Source organism: Chiloscyllium plagiosum, chromosome 15 (assembly GCF_004010195.1).
Source record: "Chiloscyllium plagiosum isolate BGI_BamShark_2017 chromosome 15, ASM401019v2, whole genome shotgun sequence".
Taxonomy (NCBI): Eukaryota; Metazoa; Chordata; class Chondrichthyes; order Orectolobiformes; family Hemiscylliidae; genus Chiloscyllium; species Chiloscyllium plagiosum.
Genome location: NC_057724.1, coordinates 36158956 through 36179002, shown reverse-complemented (window position 1 = coordinate 36179002; position 20047 = coordinate 36158956). Strand labels below are relative to the sequence as shown.

At 39.1% G+C, this 20047-nt stretch overlaps 1 protein-coding gene across 9 annotated transcripts in view; it reads left to right on the top strand.

Moving 5' to 3' along the window:
* Window positions 1-19719, top strand: part of mid2 (midline 2) — a 244722-nt gene extending 225003 nt beyond the window's left edge. For all 9 annotated transcript variants that reach the window (XM_043704700.1, XM_043704702.1, XM_043704705.1 and 6 more), the window contains 3 exons: window positions 9431-9592; window positions 14646-14853; window positions 17533-19719. In XM_043704700.1, the coding sequence (XP_043560635.1) occupies window positions 9431-9592; window positions 14646-14853; window positions 17533-17938 (776 nt within the window). In that variant the 3' untranslated portion in view covers window positions 17939-19719. The remainder of the gene's footprint in view (window positions 1-9430; window positions 9593-14645; window positions 14854-17532) is intronic.
* The last annotated feature ends 328 nt before the right edge of the window (window positions 19720-20047 follow it).

The following is a 20047-nucleotide window of genomic DNA, read 5'->3' as shown; positions in this document are numbered from 1 at the left end:
GGGGTGGGGTCATGGTCGAGGGGGCGGTAGGAAGAGGTGTCCTCGAGTTGGCGTTTGGCTTCAGCGATGTAGAGGTCAGTGCGCCAGACTACCACTGCGCCCCCTTTATCCGCTGGCTTGATGGTGAGGTCGGGATTGGAGCAGAGGGATTGGAGGGCTGCGCGTTGTGAGGGTGAGAGGTTGGAGTGGGGGAGGGGGGTCGACATGTTGAGGCGGTTAATGTCCCTGCGGCAGTTGGAAATGAAGAGGTTGAGGGCAGGTATTAAGCCAGCGCGGGGTGTCCAGGTGGATGCAGTGTGTTGGAGGTGGGCGAAGGGGTCCTCGGAAGATGGGCGGGAATCCTGATTGTGAAAGTCAGCTCGGAGGCGGAGGCGACGGAAGAATTGTTCGATGTCACGGCGTGTATTAAATTCATTGATGCGTGGACGGAGGGGGACAAAGGTGAGTCCTTTGCTGAGGACTGATCGTTCGTCCTCAGTGAGGGGGAGGTCTGGAGGGATGGTATAGTATAGATTGAGGCATTCATTTCTGTTTCTGCCTGCAACACACTATTAGAACCTGATGGCCTCTGCAAAAACTAATCATCATCTCTAGTGCACTCCTGTGAGCAATGATAACCTGGGTTTCTCTTTTGCTCGCCCTTCATCCTTAACCTCCAGCAATAAATATAAGGAGTTCACGGATTTCATTTTTCACTAAGAGCCAAGACTCTGTTTTGCTGCCTAGTGTGGACAGGAAATCTACTTCCTGGTTTGATTAGAAGAATCTTGTATAGTTAACAAGATATAGCTTACTTCATGATAGAAACAATGTACAAGTTATACTGATAAGGTAGGTACTGTTGCTGAGGCTTTGAAAGAGTCTCAGATGATAGATTTCACTCCTTTAAAATTCTCACAAATTACTTATGGCACTCCTGCTTTTTCAGAACCTTTTAACAACAGCTCCCCTAATTTTTATTTAACATTACACATTTGTGGTAAAATTACATTTACAGGACTCCATCTTCCCCAAGTCTCTGATATTACAAATTCAAGCAATATGGAGTTTTCACTATTCTCCTGAGATGCATTATTTTCTGACTTGCAAGACTGGTCGTTTGCTTGGTGGAAGACCATTGCTTTGATTTTCTTCCTGCCTATCTAAAGTCTGTTGCTCCCTTGTGTAATCAAGTTCCGCAGGGGATTCATCTCAATTGATCAGTGGTAGATAATTAACTTGTAATGGTGTAAGGTTCCTCAGTTCCTGTTTGGGAACCCTTTGATTGGACAAGCAATATACAACCTTTGTTGGTCTGTAGATTTTTGGATGACCATATCTTTGTTGTTCAAATCCCTGAGCCACACTTGTTGCTTCCCTCCACTCCCACACCAATGTAATAACAGTTTCACATGGTAGCACCTACTGTAGAATGTGGTCTGAGAACCCAATAGGACTGTTCTCCTTGTTCTCTCTATCTTGATAATCCTGTAAATATAAATATAGATACTTTTGATAGGACCAGGAGCTGAGAATTCTCCAAGACCTGATCCCATCTTGAGATTTCCATGTAATTATGGGTATCTCGGCATGTTCAGATCCCGAAATGGCTGCAGATTGGCTGGAAAACTTATCAGCAAACTGTGGCCTGTTGTCAAAAATGACCACATCAGGTATACTGTCTGTAGCAAATATCTCACTAAGACTCAGAGAACCGCATTCATAGTCATGGTATCCAATTACTTAGACTTTATCTTTTGGGAGAAATAATCAATGACAATGACCAGTTCTCTTCTATCAGGCAAACAAATCTGTGCCGTACATTCCCATGGTCTGGTGGAGAATGTGTTTATATCAATAGCCATCATTGTTTTGATTTGTGGTTGACACAGGTAGCAATTGACCATTAGATCCTCAAAGTCCTTGGAGATCCTACCAAGCCACATCACACACCAAGCTCTGACTCTGCACTTTATGATCTCCATGTGTTTCTGGTGAAGCTTGAAGTGAAGTTGGAATGGTCAGTTGCTTGTCATATATTAGTATGTTACCCACAATTGTAAAATGCTGCTGATGATAAAAGTATGATTTATGGTAAATCTGTTCAATCTTTGATCTGGTCAACCTTCTGCACAGCACCAACAGAGATTGAGGCATCCCTGATCCTCAACTGCTCCTATCTGATCTGAATAGGTCGATTGCAGCTTGCTGACCATTGTACCACCATGGGCTGAGTGGATGACTTGGTTTCATAAATAAACTAAATATCCTGCCTTGTCAGGTTGTCAGACAGCATCTGCAGTTATTTGCAGTTACATTATTTCATAAGCAAACCTCATATGACAAAGTCAGAATCTTTGTGTATTCCTGGAGGCATCTTTACCAGTTCCTTCTCATCCAGCAGAGAAATTGGAGCTTTGGAATCCATTTCTATGACCATTTTCAGACCAAGGATGTAGTCTGAACATCTCGTGCAAACCCATATAGCCAAGAAAGCTCCCTCTTAAATCACAGCATATCTATTTTTTGCATGATAATGCTCATGATGCATAATAGAGAGATTTGTGACTGCCATCTGGTAGCTCATAGAAACACATTGCTCCTAAGCCTATAGCAGGATTAGAAAGGATGGATTGTAGTGGGGTAAGACATCCATGAATATCAGCATATCCTTGATCCTCATTGCATTCTCTTGGATACAGGTTACAACAACATCCTTGTGTCTCCTAAGAGGATTGTTTGAGGTGTTCTGTAGTAGTTGCTAAGGCAGGCAAACATTTTACCAACTAGTTTACCATCATGAAGAATCTTTGCTGATCCTGATGTATTTGATCTGAAACCTTGGATTAATATTTATATTTCTATAGCTGTGCCTTGTGATGTGGCTTAACATGGCAGTGATGCATAATCAGAACTGTTAATTAACTTTTTTAAACTTACTGCTTTTTCAGCTTGGATTACTACACTGATCTCAACTCACCACCACTTCCACAAACCACCTCCCTACAATGCAGCCTTTATTTGCTTTTGATTTACCAGTTCTCCTCCAGAGAGACCAATGGTCTCCATTACATCACATTCTTTTATAAGGTCTGAAATGCTTTTACCATTCTTTGGCCTACTTCTTTCTTGTTGAAAGTTGTCATAAGGGTTTCTTCTATAGAGTTTTAAATCGTCAGTTCCTACCTGTTGCTGACTGTAATGCGTTGTATGCTACTTAAAGTCTGAAGATCTCACACCACTGAAATGTAAGCAGTCAATTCAATTCTATGCTACTACCAACTATGTTGTATGGCGTGCTAGCTCAGTACACTGTAGGAACTGCTGCTTATGATGAAGGTTGTTACCACCATCCTTTTCAGATATTGGCAACATAATCTCATGTAATAGAGGAAAATCTTCCTTATCTAGTTAGAGTATTTTTGTTGTCCAGTTACAGTTTATTGCACATTAACAATTATATACAGGTTACATTGATTTGATAGGCAATGAGGATGACCAGATGTTAGGTCTTCACTCCTTCGAGATCTCCTAAGTGGTTTTACGCATTATTCCATATGATATCATTGCAATGGGTGGTGCTTATGACACTGCTCAGTATTAATTCTTTCAGATACCTACAATAGTATTTCTACAAAGTGATTGATTACTTCCTTGTGGCCATCATCATGGTGCACTATGCTTTCTCATCCTTTTCCATCTCCCTTCATCTTTGAAATTATTGCCACACTTCTCTTCCCAGCACCATTCCTCTTTTTCCACTCAAATGTTTCTGACTTGGCTAGCTCCGCTCTTACTGATGAAATGGTAGGCAGACAATTTTCTGTACTCATTTCTCTCCAAACTAAATACAGCTATCTTGAATTCCATACTTTGACTCTTAGTCTGCCCCTTCACCTCTTAATCCATCTGTTCTGCTATTTCATCAGGCTGAAGTTGACTGTTTGCAACACTATTGTCCCATTTGAGTCCAGAATTTGTGTCTCATCCTCGCATCACAAAGACCAAATAATTCCACTTCTATCCCATATTGTGCTGAAATCTTCAACTATGCCTTTTATTAACTTCAGACTTAACTATTTTAATTCTCTTCTGACAGGCTGTCATGCTCAATAAATTTCAGTTCCTTCAAAGCTTTTCTGTCTATATTCAAACACTCACCATGCCCCATTCATCTATTGACTTGACTTTGTGTTGGCTAACTTACATTGGCTCTCGATCTCCAAATAACTTCCAGTTTTAAAATTCTCATCCTTCTATTCCTTTCCCACCCTAATTTTCTACCGTAACTGAGCTATTTCTACCAACCCTACACCAACATCATTCCCCTCCCTGCCACTTCTCAAACTATTTGATCCCCTGATTAAGGCTTCTTGGGTATACTCACTCACTACAGAGCAACATAGGTGGCCATGCTTTTAGCTATCTAGGCAGTGACTTCTAGAAATCTATTCCTTGACCTTACGCTCTTTTGATATCCATCTTTTGACCAAACTTTTATTCATCTCTCCCAATAAGTCACTTTTTGGCTTTGTGCCAAGTTTTGTTTTTGATTATGTTCTTGTAAAAGGTCTTGGACACTTTCTACATTGGAGGCCCTCCGTAGATTTAAAATTACTATTAATTACAGTGAGATGTAATTCCCGACTAGATTTGCAGAGTACAAGTAAACAAATGTATAGCATTGCTGCTATTTATCACATAATGGTAAGAATGACTGGGAGGAGGTTTGGGAGACATTGACTGACATGATGGGTAAGTGTGTGAATGTAAGCCCATTGCATTCTCCAGGTGTGTACTCAATTTTACCATAAGTAACTACTGTTCCATTCACTAACAAGAGACCAGCCTAAGGCATTATCTTTATTATACACAATTGGTTTTGTGTTAATGTTCTAAATTTTTCCTAATGGTCTAATGTTCTAAAAAAGTTGACCATTTTTATGCAAGTATTATGCCACTTAAGGCTAGTCAACTGCAACTGATCTACAATGAGATCTCATCTTAAGATTTTATTTATCAGCCTATGTTAAGATGCGAATCATCAAGACTTGAGTTTATATTCATTTCTTTTAATCATTTTGAGAAATAGCCATTATTTTTGTCAGTGTTGCTGGGCAGCTTTTGCACACTGCAATTTTACATCAAGAATTAGGAGCTCTTAAGTGGTGACATGAGGAAAATTATTTACATCATGTTTACAAATTGTCATTTTTATTTCTACTTTAGTTTTTAAACAAATTCTGATACCACACTCAATATATGTGCACTACACTTCAGGAGGCAATATTTCGAGCAACCTTATCTGCTCTGATTGTTTTTCCAACTTTGGATATCTTTGCAAAATGGTTATACATAGAATGTTGTGAATTCATAAAGGGTATTACTATGAATTCACAATGACAATTGTTTCTAGCAATGCTGCTCTGGTTAGGGATTATGGATAGGATGAAGAGAATACCAAGCACGGTACAAGAATTTGGTTTTTTTACCTCTTTCCACCAGTATATTGGACCAGGATCACAGCTTCCATTATTCTCAGAGCAGTACATGTGTTTTTCTTTAGAGAGTTGAAAGAATTGTTTCCTCGTACCTGAACAACTGTTTGGTAGAAACTGGTTATGTTAATGAAATTGTAATACAGAGGCCTGGACAAATAATGCAGAAATGAGTTTTAATCTATAGTGATTGTGAATTTTTAATTTCAGTTAACTTAAATAAAATCTAGTGCTAGAAATGTTCATAAAACAACTGCATTGTCATAGCAACCCAACTGATTCACTGACATACTTTGAGTGGAAAATACTTTGACCTTACCCTGTCTGTGACACCAGACTTACAACAATATGCTTGACTTTTAATTGCATTCAGAACTGAGGAGCTACAATATATGAGTGTAGAAAAAGAAAGGTATAGCAATGGGCAATAAATGCTATTTTGGCAGCAACACTGACATTCTGCGACAGCACTAAAAGCAAAACCTTTCTCAGCTGGCACAGCATTGTCTTGTGCAATCGAAATCACTGCAGCTTTTGCCTCTATCTCCTTGCTGGCAACCTCAGGGGAGGTCAGTAACATCAGTCTGTCTCGCAGTCATGCTTGCACTAAACAGGAGACTGACACTGTTTGCTACATCATATGCTTTTCTTACTTTACCCACGAGCAGGCAAACTCTGTGGTTCACATAGCTTACAGAAATCCCACCAGTCTAAGTACAGCTGACTGCACTCAGGTTCATCTGCTAGCTCCTTCATCTGCCCACATGTGCCTTCATGAATCAGAGAGACGTTTATTCCATGTATATGTAACTGTGGTCGGTTACCAACAAGACATCACATGAAACTTTACCTGCTTCCTGACAGCTGTCAAATGTCTTTACATTGCACCTAATCTATGCCTCACTATTTCATATCCACTCATTCGTGTAATCAATGAAAATCACTCCAGTTCTGTTTCCATATCCTGCTAAAATGGTTTACTTTCAGGAATAACATTGATTTTTAAATTAATGTAACATGTCATTAAAAGTGCAAGAAAATCTGGTTTACAGGAACAACCACAGGGAGTTGAATGTTCTGACAGGCTCCAATTACTTGACCCACTGAGTTTTGTCGTCTTTGTAAACTGCATATCAAGGTCACATGTTCTTGTCCTGCTCCAGTTTTGGAAAGGAACACCATGGATCCAAAGTGCGTCAGAGATTTGCAGCTGTGGGATGGACTAGGACTTTCTGACTAGTGGTAGAGATTAGTAATTAGAAAACTGGAAAATATCTCAATGCCATGTTCCCATGATTTTTAAAGTTAATGGCTATAAATTTCCCCTCTGTTTTCCGTCACTGGGGGTCCAACACAGATTTATTAGAATATTAATACAAAATTGGCTATGCAGGACATTGAGGAAACATAACTGTGCGATAAACAAGAGTGATGGAAGTCAAGAATAACATTACTAATTTTCTTTGTCTTAGTATATGAGCCCATACCTGCTCTTCGTGAAAACGCAGTTTTACTTCTGCCAAGGTGCTCTATGGATACTGAAAGAGGGGAAGAGAAACCTGGAAAAACAAGTTTCCAACTTTGTTTTCTGAACGTTATCCCCCAGTAAATGGACAAAGATCTGGAGTGTCTTGTGCAACACTTTACCTGTTGGCAACGGTTTTTTTTTGGGAAGTGTGGGATAACTTCCAGTGACAACAAGATGAAAAACTACCCTCAACAACATTCATTATACACAAAATGATTCTCTCCTATTCTCTCTGTGCCTTGACTTCAATTTATCTTCACCCCCATGCTCCTAATTCAATTCTCTCCTCAGCTTCATTTCCAACGCCCCTCTCCCAAGTCCCTCCTCCCTACCTTTTATCTTAGCCTGCTTGGCACACTTTCCTCATTCCTGAAGAAGGGCTCATGCCCGAAACATCGATTCTCCTGCTCCTTGGATGCTGCCTGACCTGTAATGTTAATGGCACAGGCTGATGTTCTTTAAACTGGAGCTCCTACCACTGCAGGAAGTACAGGATGTTGATGGCACTGACATCACTGATGTGCACCTGGAACAGGAAGTCAGCACCTATTTGCCAATATGCATGTGCATGGTGTTGCTGATGTCATTATGCTCACACGCCCATTCATTGTTTCACTTGGGCTTAATGTTCTAGTGCTTGGTCCATTGTGCTGCTCAGCTCACCATTCTGTGAATTTGTGTCACCCTGTTGACCTCGCTGCCCCACTCCAGTACATTTCTTGCCACTCGCTGTGAATCTGACTTCAAACCCTTCTTTGACACTGGACTTACTGCTCTGCCACACCCCTTGTGTTAAGACTGCAATCTTGAACCACAATATTAAACTGGATGAGTAAGATTGTTAACCATTTACCTATAATTAATACTCAGCAAATCACAAAGCATTTCAAAAATAATACATTTGTTGGCTCTGCAGTTGTTTAATTGTTCAGTGTTTGGGTAATTCTAATCTTTGATGCAGAAATTTATTTGCAACATTACTGGCAGTGACGTCACAGTGCTTCCACCTGGCCCAGTGAATTGCAGTGACAGCTGATGCAGCCTGAAGAATATCTTCCATTGATAATGCATGGAATCTGAGTGACAATGAAAGATATACAGGAAGCATAAAGGTGGCATTGGAGGGCATGGATGATATTAGGGAGCATGAAGAAATCCTTGGGTTCAGAGATTTGGCATGACATGACGAGGGTGATCTGTGTGTGTCAAGGTTTAGGGTGTGAATGTGTTGAGCGATGTGGTTTAAGGAGTGTCTAAATGTTCTTGAGAACTAAGTAACTGCCCTAAAACTAAACTCGGTCTTCTAATCTGCCACCTTATGCCTATGCTCTTCACACTTGCAATCTACATGCAAAGTCAACCTTGGTGTGAAATGGCAAATATGGCGTGCAATGTCACATGTTGGTTGGGTATTCATTTTTCTGAGCTACCAAAAGTGATCAAGTCAGGTGTTGACACTTGTTATTGTGGGTGAATAGGCATTAAGTTCCATAGCACTTACTATGGCCGTTCCATACAGTGCTAGGAATAATAGAGGGTGAAGGAGTGAAGAGTTGTACATTTCTTATGATAGCTAAGACACAGCATGAAGAGGGCCTCTTTAAACAGCTTTTATTTGAACCTGACAGTCCCGCTGGCTGCCTTTTGATTTCTTTCTTGGATTGGCCTGATTGCAGCCCTCACCCATACACCCCAAAGATCCTGCACTTCGTCCCAAGCAGGGTGGGCTGTGCCAGGAATTTTCCTGACTTTCACCACCCACCTTGAGGATAAAATCCAGACAAGAATATCTAAAGTTAGAATTAGCTTTACTATTTTAGTTAAACTAACAAGTACATTCTTCTGATCTGCAGCCTGAATACAAATTAAATTCCAAATTCATTCAACCGATATTTGTTTAGCAACAGCCCAAGTTGGTGCCTTAGTAAGGACACTGCTTCAATTATCTGCTGAATAATTAGTTGTTCATTACATGACATAACACTTGTGTCCTCCTTAAAAACAGTATGTCATAAGTGTTCCAACCTTTTATGAGCAACACGATATGAGGTATTAGCTGACATAATAATCTTGATCACAAATTTCCAATGGGAAGTCAGAAGTTGAGTAGAAAGGCAAAAATGGCAATCAGAATTTGGGGAGGAACTTGGATCAGCCAGGTTTCTATTCTGAACTTAGTAACAATCAAATTTTTGGTTAAATCTTCCATCATTCCATCACGAGGGCCATTGAATGTGATTCCAAAAGCTCATGTCATTGCATTAATGATTGCATGTTTTCTTTGGCCACAGTGATAGTTTACAGGCAACAGGTAAATTCAAACTTTTATGCAAGTCTCTCTTTTTAGTTTTTGAAAACCACTCCATCACCCAATAATTTGTTTTGTGCAGCTCCCTATATTTAGCCATAACTCTTCTCATTTCAGGTTTGTACAATTCCATTGACAGTTGGATGATTGTCCCCAACATTAAGCAAAACCATTACACTGTGCATGGACTTCAGGCTGGGACAAGGTATATCTTTATTGTGAAGGCAATCAACCAGGCAGGCAGTCGCATAAGTGAACCGACCAGATTGAAAACTAATAGTAAGTTGTCCTTTTTGATTGCTTTCTCACATTGTTTACTCTAGATTGCAGTGTTAATGAACAAGATGGAAATCATTTACTGACAATTAACAAACTTCATGATGGTAATCAATGAATTAGTAAGTCTAAATCTGATTTCATTCAGTTGTTTAGTTGTAGGACATCTTGGATTGATGTCACTCTTTTGGTTAATATAAGCAATAATTGTACTTTCAAAAAAAAGATAAAGACAGCACAAAACTGAAACACTTAACTTCAATACCAGTGTACTAATCTCAGCCAGATGTGCAGGAGACATAGTTAATTTAGCACTAAGAAACCGATGGTTAGAGGATAAAAATATATTTGCTTTCTCCCCAATTGTCTATTTAGTATTTTTTGCCAGAAAATATATATGTAGCTGATTGAGTGAGGATTAGGACTGGAATTATCCTCCAGTGCCTTGCAAAAGCTGCTTTGCAAAGCTTGCTTGTTATCATTCCATTCCATGTCTACTCTTATTGGAATGTGTTGTGGAATATAAAAATAATAAAAATAGATTTAATTTGCTCTTGCAGTGCAATGGTTACCATGTTTGTGTTACATCCTTTGTGTACTGTTTAAATACAATTAACAGATTTATTGCATTACAGTTGCACACAAAGGGACTAACCCGTGTGCAACTAGAAGAAAATAAACTCTCAGCAAACATTTCCCATCCAGACCTTATTAACAAGCATTCAAAAAGAAGTAAACAGTTATGTTTGTCTAATTCCATTAATAAGCTCCCTTCTCACAGTGAATTTAATAATAATAATCAAGCTATTGATTATTTTACTCAAGAACAGTTGTATTAGTGTTTACGATTTGGGTCAAATTTAAGTGTATATAAAAATAAGTACAGCTCAGAAGAAGACCTTTTGTCCATAAGGCAAAAATGGGTGAAATACAACAGTGCGAGGGAAATGAATTTATGCCCCGAGATAAAATGATTACATTGAAATATTTTGAACTATGTTTGTAAGTAATAATTAGTCTTTCTTGTTGCTTAAAGCAAAATTTTTTTTAAAAAAGTAGAAAAAGGAGTGGAAATTGTTTGTTCCTCTCTTTTTTTGAAGAAGTTAACTCAATTTCTGGTGTTAGCAATCCAGATGGTAACTCAGTATTCTTCATTTGTGAGTATTTGCCAATAGTCAAATGCTTGATATAGTCATTAAATTCACTGTGAGAAGGGGACTTTTTAATGGAAATAGTCCATCATAACTCTTTACTGCTCTTAAAATGCTTATTAATAAGGTCCTGATGGGAAACATTTGCTGAGAGTTTTCATTTTCTTCTAGTTTGATCTTGAGATGTTACAATCCAAACCAATTCTGTACTTACCTGATTACTAAATATCATACATTCCTAAGACTGGCACTTAGTAGAAATGGGAATCTGGGCTTATTCATCCTTAGCAAAGGCTATGGAGGTCAATGTTTTGCTGCAGCTGAAACTAAATATTACAGCTCAAAATAAGGATCAAATCTTGGATACTTTGATCTGTGTGTAACTAAATATTACATTGGAAAGTGTTAATAACCATTTGGGTGTTCAAAGAAGTTTAACTGCCTATATAAACATTCAGTAAATCCATCAAGAAGATCAATGGTTCAGAGTTCAGGAAGGTGTCAGGGTTCAGTCCCTGGTCAATGCTGAATGAAATGATTTTAGTCAGGGTGGTGTAATTTGAATCCATGTCCACTACATGGGAGACAGTGAGAATCAAGCTAGAGTCCAGCTTTCAACGAATCTCAAACAACATGCATTTCTTTTGGTGTCATGAGCAGAGAAAATCACAAATTGCTTCATAGCCAATGTAGTACTTTTGAAAGGTATTCACTGGTGTAAATGTAAAACTGTTTCAGCTGTAGTGTTCTTTGTATTCAAATTACGCGATGACACTTGATGCTTGGGGTAACAAAGAAAAGTAGGTTGCTTGAACTGGAAGGTACTCATGCCAGGTTGACACATGGTTCTGGAGGTATTCTGCAATACTGAAGAAGTGTTGTACTGGTGGAAGTGCCATTTTCAAATGATTAAATAAAGTCACTGTTCTCTCTGATAATTGTGAAAGATCCCTTGGCAGCACTTGAAGATGGGACAAGGGATTGGGGGTGTTCCCAGGATGCCCTGGTCGAAACCTGTCACTCAACAAGATTAAATAGATGAATTGGCCATGCATCTCTTTGCAATATTTGAGACCTTGCTGGGTAGAGTGTGGTGAAGGCCAGTTAAATATTACAATTAAAAAGGAAATTAGACTTATGTGGAAACATTTCAGGGCTGTGGGACAAGAAGAGAGAATGGCCTTGCACTGGATGAAAATTCTTTTCAGAGAACCAGCACAAACGCAGTGGGCTCTTTTTGCACTGTAATAGTTCTTTGATTTTGGGGTTAACTACTATGATACTCAGGTCAGTTAAGTACAACAGAACATTGCTCCTTTTTAAAAAATTGTATTAGACTTGGCATTATAAGGAAAGCTCGTTGTGAAATACTTGACCATTAAATTTAATAAGAAAACTAAATCCATCACAGTTTATCTTGGAAATAATTTGATTTAATCAAATTACATCCAGTTTCAAGAACTATTTAGTTTGTACTCAGTAAATTACTTGTAATAATGGTGAGTTAGATAAAAAGAATTTGTAATACCTTCTTTTGGTCTTACCACCACCTTCTCCCCCCCCCCCCCCCCCCCCCACCTCCCCGTTCAAAAAGAAACCAATTTCATAGTTATAAATTATAGCTGAAGGAGGAAACAGCAAGAGGAGGATAACAAACAGCAATTTACTTACAGCGCTCACGCACACACAAAATTAATAAGGTAAAGTATTTACATCACAAGGGCACGAAGAAATATAAAACCAAATCAACAGAACTAAAGGACAGTCGGGTGTTTGTCCTGAGTAAATCATCTTTACAACAGCATGACATAGTAGGAGCAAATGAAATGAATGACAGATACAAATGCAATTTAGCAAGTATGGCATGGTGATCATAACTAATTCATGGCTGTGAAAAGGAACTGAACAGGAACAAATTTGCCAGGTCTACAGGCAAAAAAAAAACTGGCAGAGAAGCAGTAGCAGCAACCTTCGTGATGAAGGATACAATCATTTCACTGATGAAAAGGAGGTATTCATTTATTATAATTTTGTTATAGTTATTTCAATGATAACTAGGTAAGCAGGCAGTGGAGACTATGTAGATACAATTTTTTTTTCTACTTAATTCTATTAGAAGTTCTGTTTCAAAATTGGTGTCCTTTAAATATGCCATTTAGATTTTGGACTCACTGGGGTTAGTGTGGAATTATAGACTTCCTGCCTGCCCCTGCTGCATGTTTGTCTGGATGCCTAACCCCTGAACATCTAATTAGCTGACCACTACATGTTTGCACATGACCAGCCATCCTGCAGCAGGACAAACCTAGAGGTTGCAAAACCATGGTATACAGTCAGGAAGGAGTTGCACTGGGAGTTCTCAACATTGACTGCAGACCTGTGTGGTCTCATGGTGTCAGGTCACACATGAGTAATTCAGCAGAGCAGAAGGACAGGCAAGGGTGTTTTGCCGAAATAAATCATCTTTACAACAGTGCATGGAGTATCAGAGGTGTGGAGGAAAATGAATTACAGGCACAAATTCAATTTTCTGTAATTTCTCCGTTCTCACTCATGATTTATGTACTATATACTTAATTTTCTGTGGCCTCCTCATTCCACCGTTGGCATTAAACCAGTGACAGATGTGTTTTTCACCACACAGAAAGCAAACATCAAAAAATGTGATTCTGTGATTTCCCAGAATGTGTCCCTGTTCAAAGGCTCTCAGGGTCTGATGAAGGGACCCAGAATTTAACAGGGCAGGAAGGTTATAGGAGAACTCACTGACTCCCTTTCTGGACACCTATATTCCACACCACCCCCACCCATTCAACACCTCCTCCTGACCGTCACTTACCTCTGGTATGGATCACTCCATGATCCCGGCCTCTACTGGATCTACTTTCTGCCATGGACCCTGCTTCCCCACTGCTGAGAACAACATGCTGACCTCCAATTGGCCGACAGCTCTGACAGCGAAAATTTCCCCATTCCTGTAGTTTGGATCTTGTAGAATGCCTGTTTGTCTTGTAGTTTAAAGAGCCTTCTGAGAAAGTAGCAACACTAGTCTCCCTGGTTTTTCAGTTAGTGACCAAGACCCCATATCGCCATAAACTTCCCAAACAATTATTAAATCAGTTGTTAATATTGACACTGACAAATACATTTTTGTTAATTTAACATATCAAAGGATATGTAACTAATAAGAGTTGATTTATGTCAGAGGCAGATCAGCAAGACCTCCTGGAGTAGCGCAAATGATTTATTGCTGTTCCCAGTGTTCTTAAGGAATAGGATTTTTAAAATTAGATTAGATTCCCTACAGTATGGAAACAGGCCCTTCGGCCCATCAAGTCCACACCGGCACTCTGAACCCATCCAGACCCATTTCCCACTGACCAATGCACCTATCACTATGGGCAATATAGCATGGCCAATTCACCTAACCTGCATATCCTTGGATTGTGGGAGGAAACCGGAGCACCCAGAGGAATCCCACGCAGACATGGGGAGAATGTGCAAATTCCACACAGTCACCCGAGGTGGAATTGAACCTGGGTTCCTGGTGCTGTGAAGCAGCAGTGCTAACCACTGTGCCACCATGCCTGATGAATTATGGATGAAAAGTAATTAGAAAATGAATGACATGAGGAAATCAATCCCTTTCTTTGGTCTTAGTTAACCATAAATATTTGACAAGCTAGTTGCTATTGTAATTGAAGGTTAGGTTGAAATGTCATGCTACTACTTAGTTCATAGTTGCTTAAGTGATAACTATGATTAGAGCTGATCTTTAAATCATCTCAATAGATTATAAATGAATTGTAAATATCTGTCAAAATCAAGGTAATGTTAGCTGAGAAGAAACATAATGTTCAAGGAGACTTTGTTTAAATTTACACTTTGTTCTCTGTATTTTCCAGGCCAACCATTCAAACTAGATCCCAAAACAGCTCACAAGAAATTGAAGCTTTCCAACGATGGCCTGGCTATGGAACGGGATGAGAATTCTATGAAGAAGAGCCACACACCCGAGCGCTTTAGCAGCCAAGGGAGCTATGGGGCACTGGGGAATGTATACATTGACAGTGGCTGCCATTACTGGGAGGTTCTACTTGGTGGATGCACATGGTACAGATTTTTAAACAATTAACAGCAAATGTCATTAGCTGCATCTATTTTTTATAAACCAGAATTAGAATTTTAAAGAATACTAACTTGGAGTTTTTGATAAACACAGCTCCCAACTCTTACCCTCATTTTTTTTAAAAGGAAACAATTTCTATTATAGTGGCTTAAGCACTTCTCCATGACCTTAACCTGATAGCAGTTCTTCACATTAACCTGAACAATGACTATCAACATCTTGCAAAGCACCCAAGCGTGACCTGATACACATCTGCAAACTTTCAAGAGCTTTTCTATGAACAATGAAGCTTGGCCAACATGGCCATTTCCAGTGTCCCTGCAAACTGAATAGGCTTAGTTAGCTCTGGATAGCACTGTTATGCAGTGCACTGATCCATTAAGGGATCTTCCTTTGATTCATTTTCTCGATCTGACAATCTTAAGAAATACTTTAACAGAATAAAACAATTATGCTTTGATGAAGGAATTGACCATTTACCATTCATAATAGAATTATGAAGGATATTTGATTTGATATTATCATATGTACTGAGATACAGTGAAAAGTATTGTTTAGTGTGTTAAACAGGCAAATCATACCTTACATAAGTACATCAGGGTAATAAAATAGAATGCAAGATATAGTGTTACAGCTACAGAGAAGATGTAGTGAACAATGAATTCTAATATGAGAGGTCTGTTCTGTTCATAAGTCTGATAACAGCAGGGAAGAACCTGTTCCTAAATTTATTGGAACTTAACCTAAATAGGGAAGGCTGCATTAGGTTAAAAGTGGGTGAGGGGGTGTGATTTGGGCTCAAGTCTAAGAGAGCTGTTTTCCAATCCAAACTCACCATCCCTCACCAAATACCCCACATTATGTTTGGTTTAAACTGAGGCATGAAATTAATACCATGCTAGTTGATGATAAGGTGAGCTTGTCATTCAGTTTTTCAACCTTAAATTTCACAGGGCAGTGGTAACAGCAAGTTATTAAAGAAAATTGTGCATCAACAAATTCTCTAAAAGCATTTGTATGAATGACATGGCTGCTTTTGGGTTGGTTGGTTGGTTCTGTACAGATTTAATGCTGGGTGAGTGGACATGATGGTTATGACAGGCTTTGGATGTAGGTGGATTAGCAAAAGGTGGACATAAGGATTATGAGGAGCCATGGGGTATGGGCTAGCATGGAGCAAGTATGAGGATGGTGCAAGGTGAAAGGTTGTTGATAATAAGGGTCGCAATGCCCTTTTCTGTTCTATTGCTTTCATTATATACAACTGGTTCTTTTAAATAGCCCATCCCCACACTCTGCTTCCTTTGTTGATGATTCCAAACTCTTTCTAGGGGTGGCAGGTCTGACTCCTGTTCCAGGAGAAGACAATGGCAAAGTCTGAATGTTACTGGACAATAATCCAGAGCTCAAGTTAATGCTTTTGGTCATAGGTTCAAATCCCACAACAGGAGAAAGTGAGGTCTGCAGATGCTGGAGATCAAAGTTGAAACTTTATTGCTGGAACAGCACAGCAGGTCAGGCAGCTGAAGAAGGGCCTGTGCCCGAAACGTCGAATCTCCTGTTCCCTGGATGCTGCCTGACCTGCTGTGCTGTTCCAGCAATAAAGTTTCAACAAATCCCACAACAACACACCTTATATTCAAATGACTGAAAATCTGAAATTGAAAGCGAATCTCATTCATAGTGATCAAAGAACTGTCATAGGTGGTCATAAAAACCTAATGTCCATCAGGGAAGAAAATCTGTCTTCCTTACTTGGATTGATGGATACTAATGTGATTGACTGTTATTGGCACTTGATATGACCTAGCAAACCAATCTGATTAAGGGTAATTAGGAATAATCAACAAATGCTAGTTTTGCTAATGATAGCCACATCCCATGAATGAGTTTTCTTTAAAAACACTCACCACAAGCTTCACCATATACCTAAAAAGAAATCTTGTATCTCTAAGCACTTTTGCCTGAGGTAGTGGGTGGGCCAAGCTGGAAATTTTCCAGTTCCTGCTACCTAACTCTGATAGCCATAACAGTATCAATATCTTTACCAAGAGCATTTTGTAGTTGAATCACCTTTTGTAAAATTTCGATAATGGATAGCCAAAGTCTTTTTCCTAGGGTGCAAGAATCCAAAACTAGAGGGCATAGGTTTAGGTTGAAACAGAAAAGGTATTTAAAAAGGACCTGAGAGGTAACTTTCACACAGAAGGTGATACATGTATGGATAAGCTGCCAGAGGAAGTGGTGGAGGATAGTGCAGTCACAACAGTTAAAAGGCATCTGGATGAGTACATGAGTAGGAAGTCTTTAGAGGGATACAGGCCAAATATTGACAAATGGGACTAAGTCACATTGGGACTTCTAGTCAGCATGGATGAGTTGGACAGAAGAGTCTCTTTCCATGCTGTATGACTGACTGTTTTAGCTTGAAAGAAAATTTCAATTCTATTAAGCTTAATTTATATAAGTGAAAGAAAGTTCATATAGCAACAAGCTGTTGTTAAGACAGTGTAATTAATTTTAAGTAATTTAATTTTATCTTACAATCTAAGATTGCCTCTTTAAAGTTTCTAATCAATTCTTTCACAATTTCAAGATTAAAACTCTTTCAATTGAATAATTGGGAATGCAATACAAATTATCATTTTATTTCTATTCTTCAGGTATTCCATTGGCATTTCATATAAATCAGCCCCAAAGAATGAGTGGAATGGAAAGAATTCATCGTCCTGGGTATTCTGTCGCTGCAATAACACATTTGCTGTCAGACACAGTGGCAAAGAGATGTCAGTGGCTGCTAGCCATCAGCTACGAAGGCTTGGTGTTCTTCTCGACTACGATGGTAACACGTTATCATTCTACGATGCCATGAACGTGCACCATCTGCACACGTTTGACATTTCTTTTGCTCTACCTGTGTGCCCCACATTCACAATCTGGAACAAATCATTAATGATCCTGTCAGGGCTCCCTGTCCCGGACCCATTAGACTGCTTGGAGCAGCAGCAGGAATGCATTTGTAGACCCCAGGAATCTCCTTATACGTCAGGGACAAAAGTCAGTCAATAAAGGCCAGACTGAAATGTAACTGACCCATCCACTATTCCCCAAAAAAAGCATTATTCCAGGTAGGGCTAGACTATGCATTGTGCCCTCTCAAGGTAGCACAAGAGCTGCCTTACTCAGAATGACTACTATTAAATTGAATTTATAAATTATTTATGATAATTATGTTCACAATTTATCATTAGAGAGAGATTGTATTCCAGAAAATGCACTTTCAAGACATGCTTTTAGATTATGGAAAGTTGTTTTTAATATGTCAAGGCTGGAAGAAGATAATTTAAATAGATCTGAAGGTTCGGCTTCAGTTTCTAGAAGCTCATGTATTGTACATTAGACACACCTAAATCTAGCATCTGAAGAAAGTTGTTATTCTTGTTTGCTGAGACTATAATCTGCAACACAGAGGGAGAGCTTCTCACAATGAAAGGAGAATAACTCCACCCTGCATGTCGCAGTAGAACAGTCACCATAAAGAGAGAATCCCCAGCTGCTGTTAAATGACTAAAATGGTGTGCAGAGAACAGAAACAGCAAGCATGTTTAGACAGTGCCTCAAAAGAAGAACCTAATTCTATCAAGAAATTTGTCCTGATGTATTTCATGGATTCATTATATTGTCATCTTGTTGTTATTGTTTGTGAATGAAAGGAATTCCATTCAAGGCTCTGTATTAAAACAATTATGTTGATATATGGAACTTTAACTAGTGTGTGTAATGTTAAAAATGGTATAAATATTTAATGACAAAGTGTTTGGTGGTTCTTCACCCATTTGAAAAGATGAATTATTTTCTTAGCTGCTACTATTTTTGAAAATGGAAGAAATTTCACTGCAATGTAGAAATGATACTAGTTCCAAATGGAATGGAATATATTAAAGGGTGGAGTCTAAAATTGAGACAGTCGTGAGAATAAAAATCAAACGAAGTCTGTCGTCCAGCCCTTCAGGCAACACGGGCAGCTTTCCCATTTGGTAAATTTGCTCCCTCCTCCTTCATCCACATTCATGTCACAAGGAAACATTCATTCACCTTTATATCATCAGGGCCCCAGGAACACATGTCCTTTAGATTCAAAACTAATGGGGAAAAACAAGACACATCCTCTAAATTGAATTGTTGGGGGAAACAAAAGCATGTACAACACCATTAAACCAGCAGGCATTTTATCATAAATTCATAAGCATTCCGCACTCAATCAGAGATCAGTGCCCAGCCAAATATGCAAGAAATGAAACTGTATTAACAGCGACAGTACAATGGCTCAATGGTTAGCACTGCTGTCTCAACACCCAGGACCTGGGTTCAATTCCAGTCTTGGGCAAGCATTTGTGTGAAGTTTGCACATTCTCTCCATATGTGTGTGGATTTCAGCCAGAGGGCTCTAGTTTCCACTCATGTGCAGGTTAGGTGGATTGGCTGTGCTAAAATTGTTTATCTTGCCCAGGGATGTGCAGACTAGGTAGATTAGCCATTGTAAATGTGAGGTTACGGGCAAAGAGAAGGACAGTGTGTGTGGTGAGCTGGTCTTCGGGGAGTTGTTGCAGGCTCGATCGGCTCTTTCTGCACTATGGTGATACTATGATTAAAATATAATTTATGTTAATAAATGTGATGTCAGCTCTAGACTTAACATGACATTATATACTTAAAGCAGGTACACAAATGTAGAGACACAAAAGCTCCTATACATGTAACACGCTGGAGATGTAAAGATAGAAAATGGCAATTTAATGCACGGAAATGATTTGTTCAGGTTTTTATAATTTTAAAAAAGGGTCCCATTGCAAAGTAGGGTGCAAAATGGCTCGGTTACAGAACCGCTGTCATTATACTGACAATACAATCTGACTCTTAAAAATCAAGAAAGAATTTGTAAAACAAAGATTGACGTTCATTTCTTAAGTTAAAGGCTTAAATGGCAGGAATTTATATTTAGATTCATCCCACACTGATAGGAATGTAATCTTCCTTGGAAAAATAGTGAACGTGGCCTGGACTTTCATGGATTGAGGACAACAAGGGGAACTCTTTAATAACAATGGGTGAGTCCTGATTGAGATTTCCAGCCCCCATTCCCACCGTTTGAGAGTGCCTTTTAAAAGGTTTGGGCTA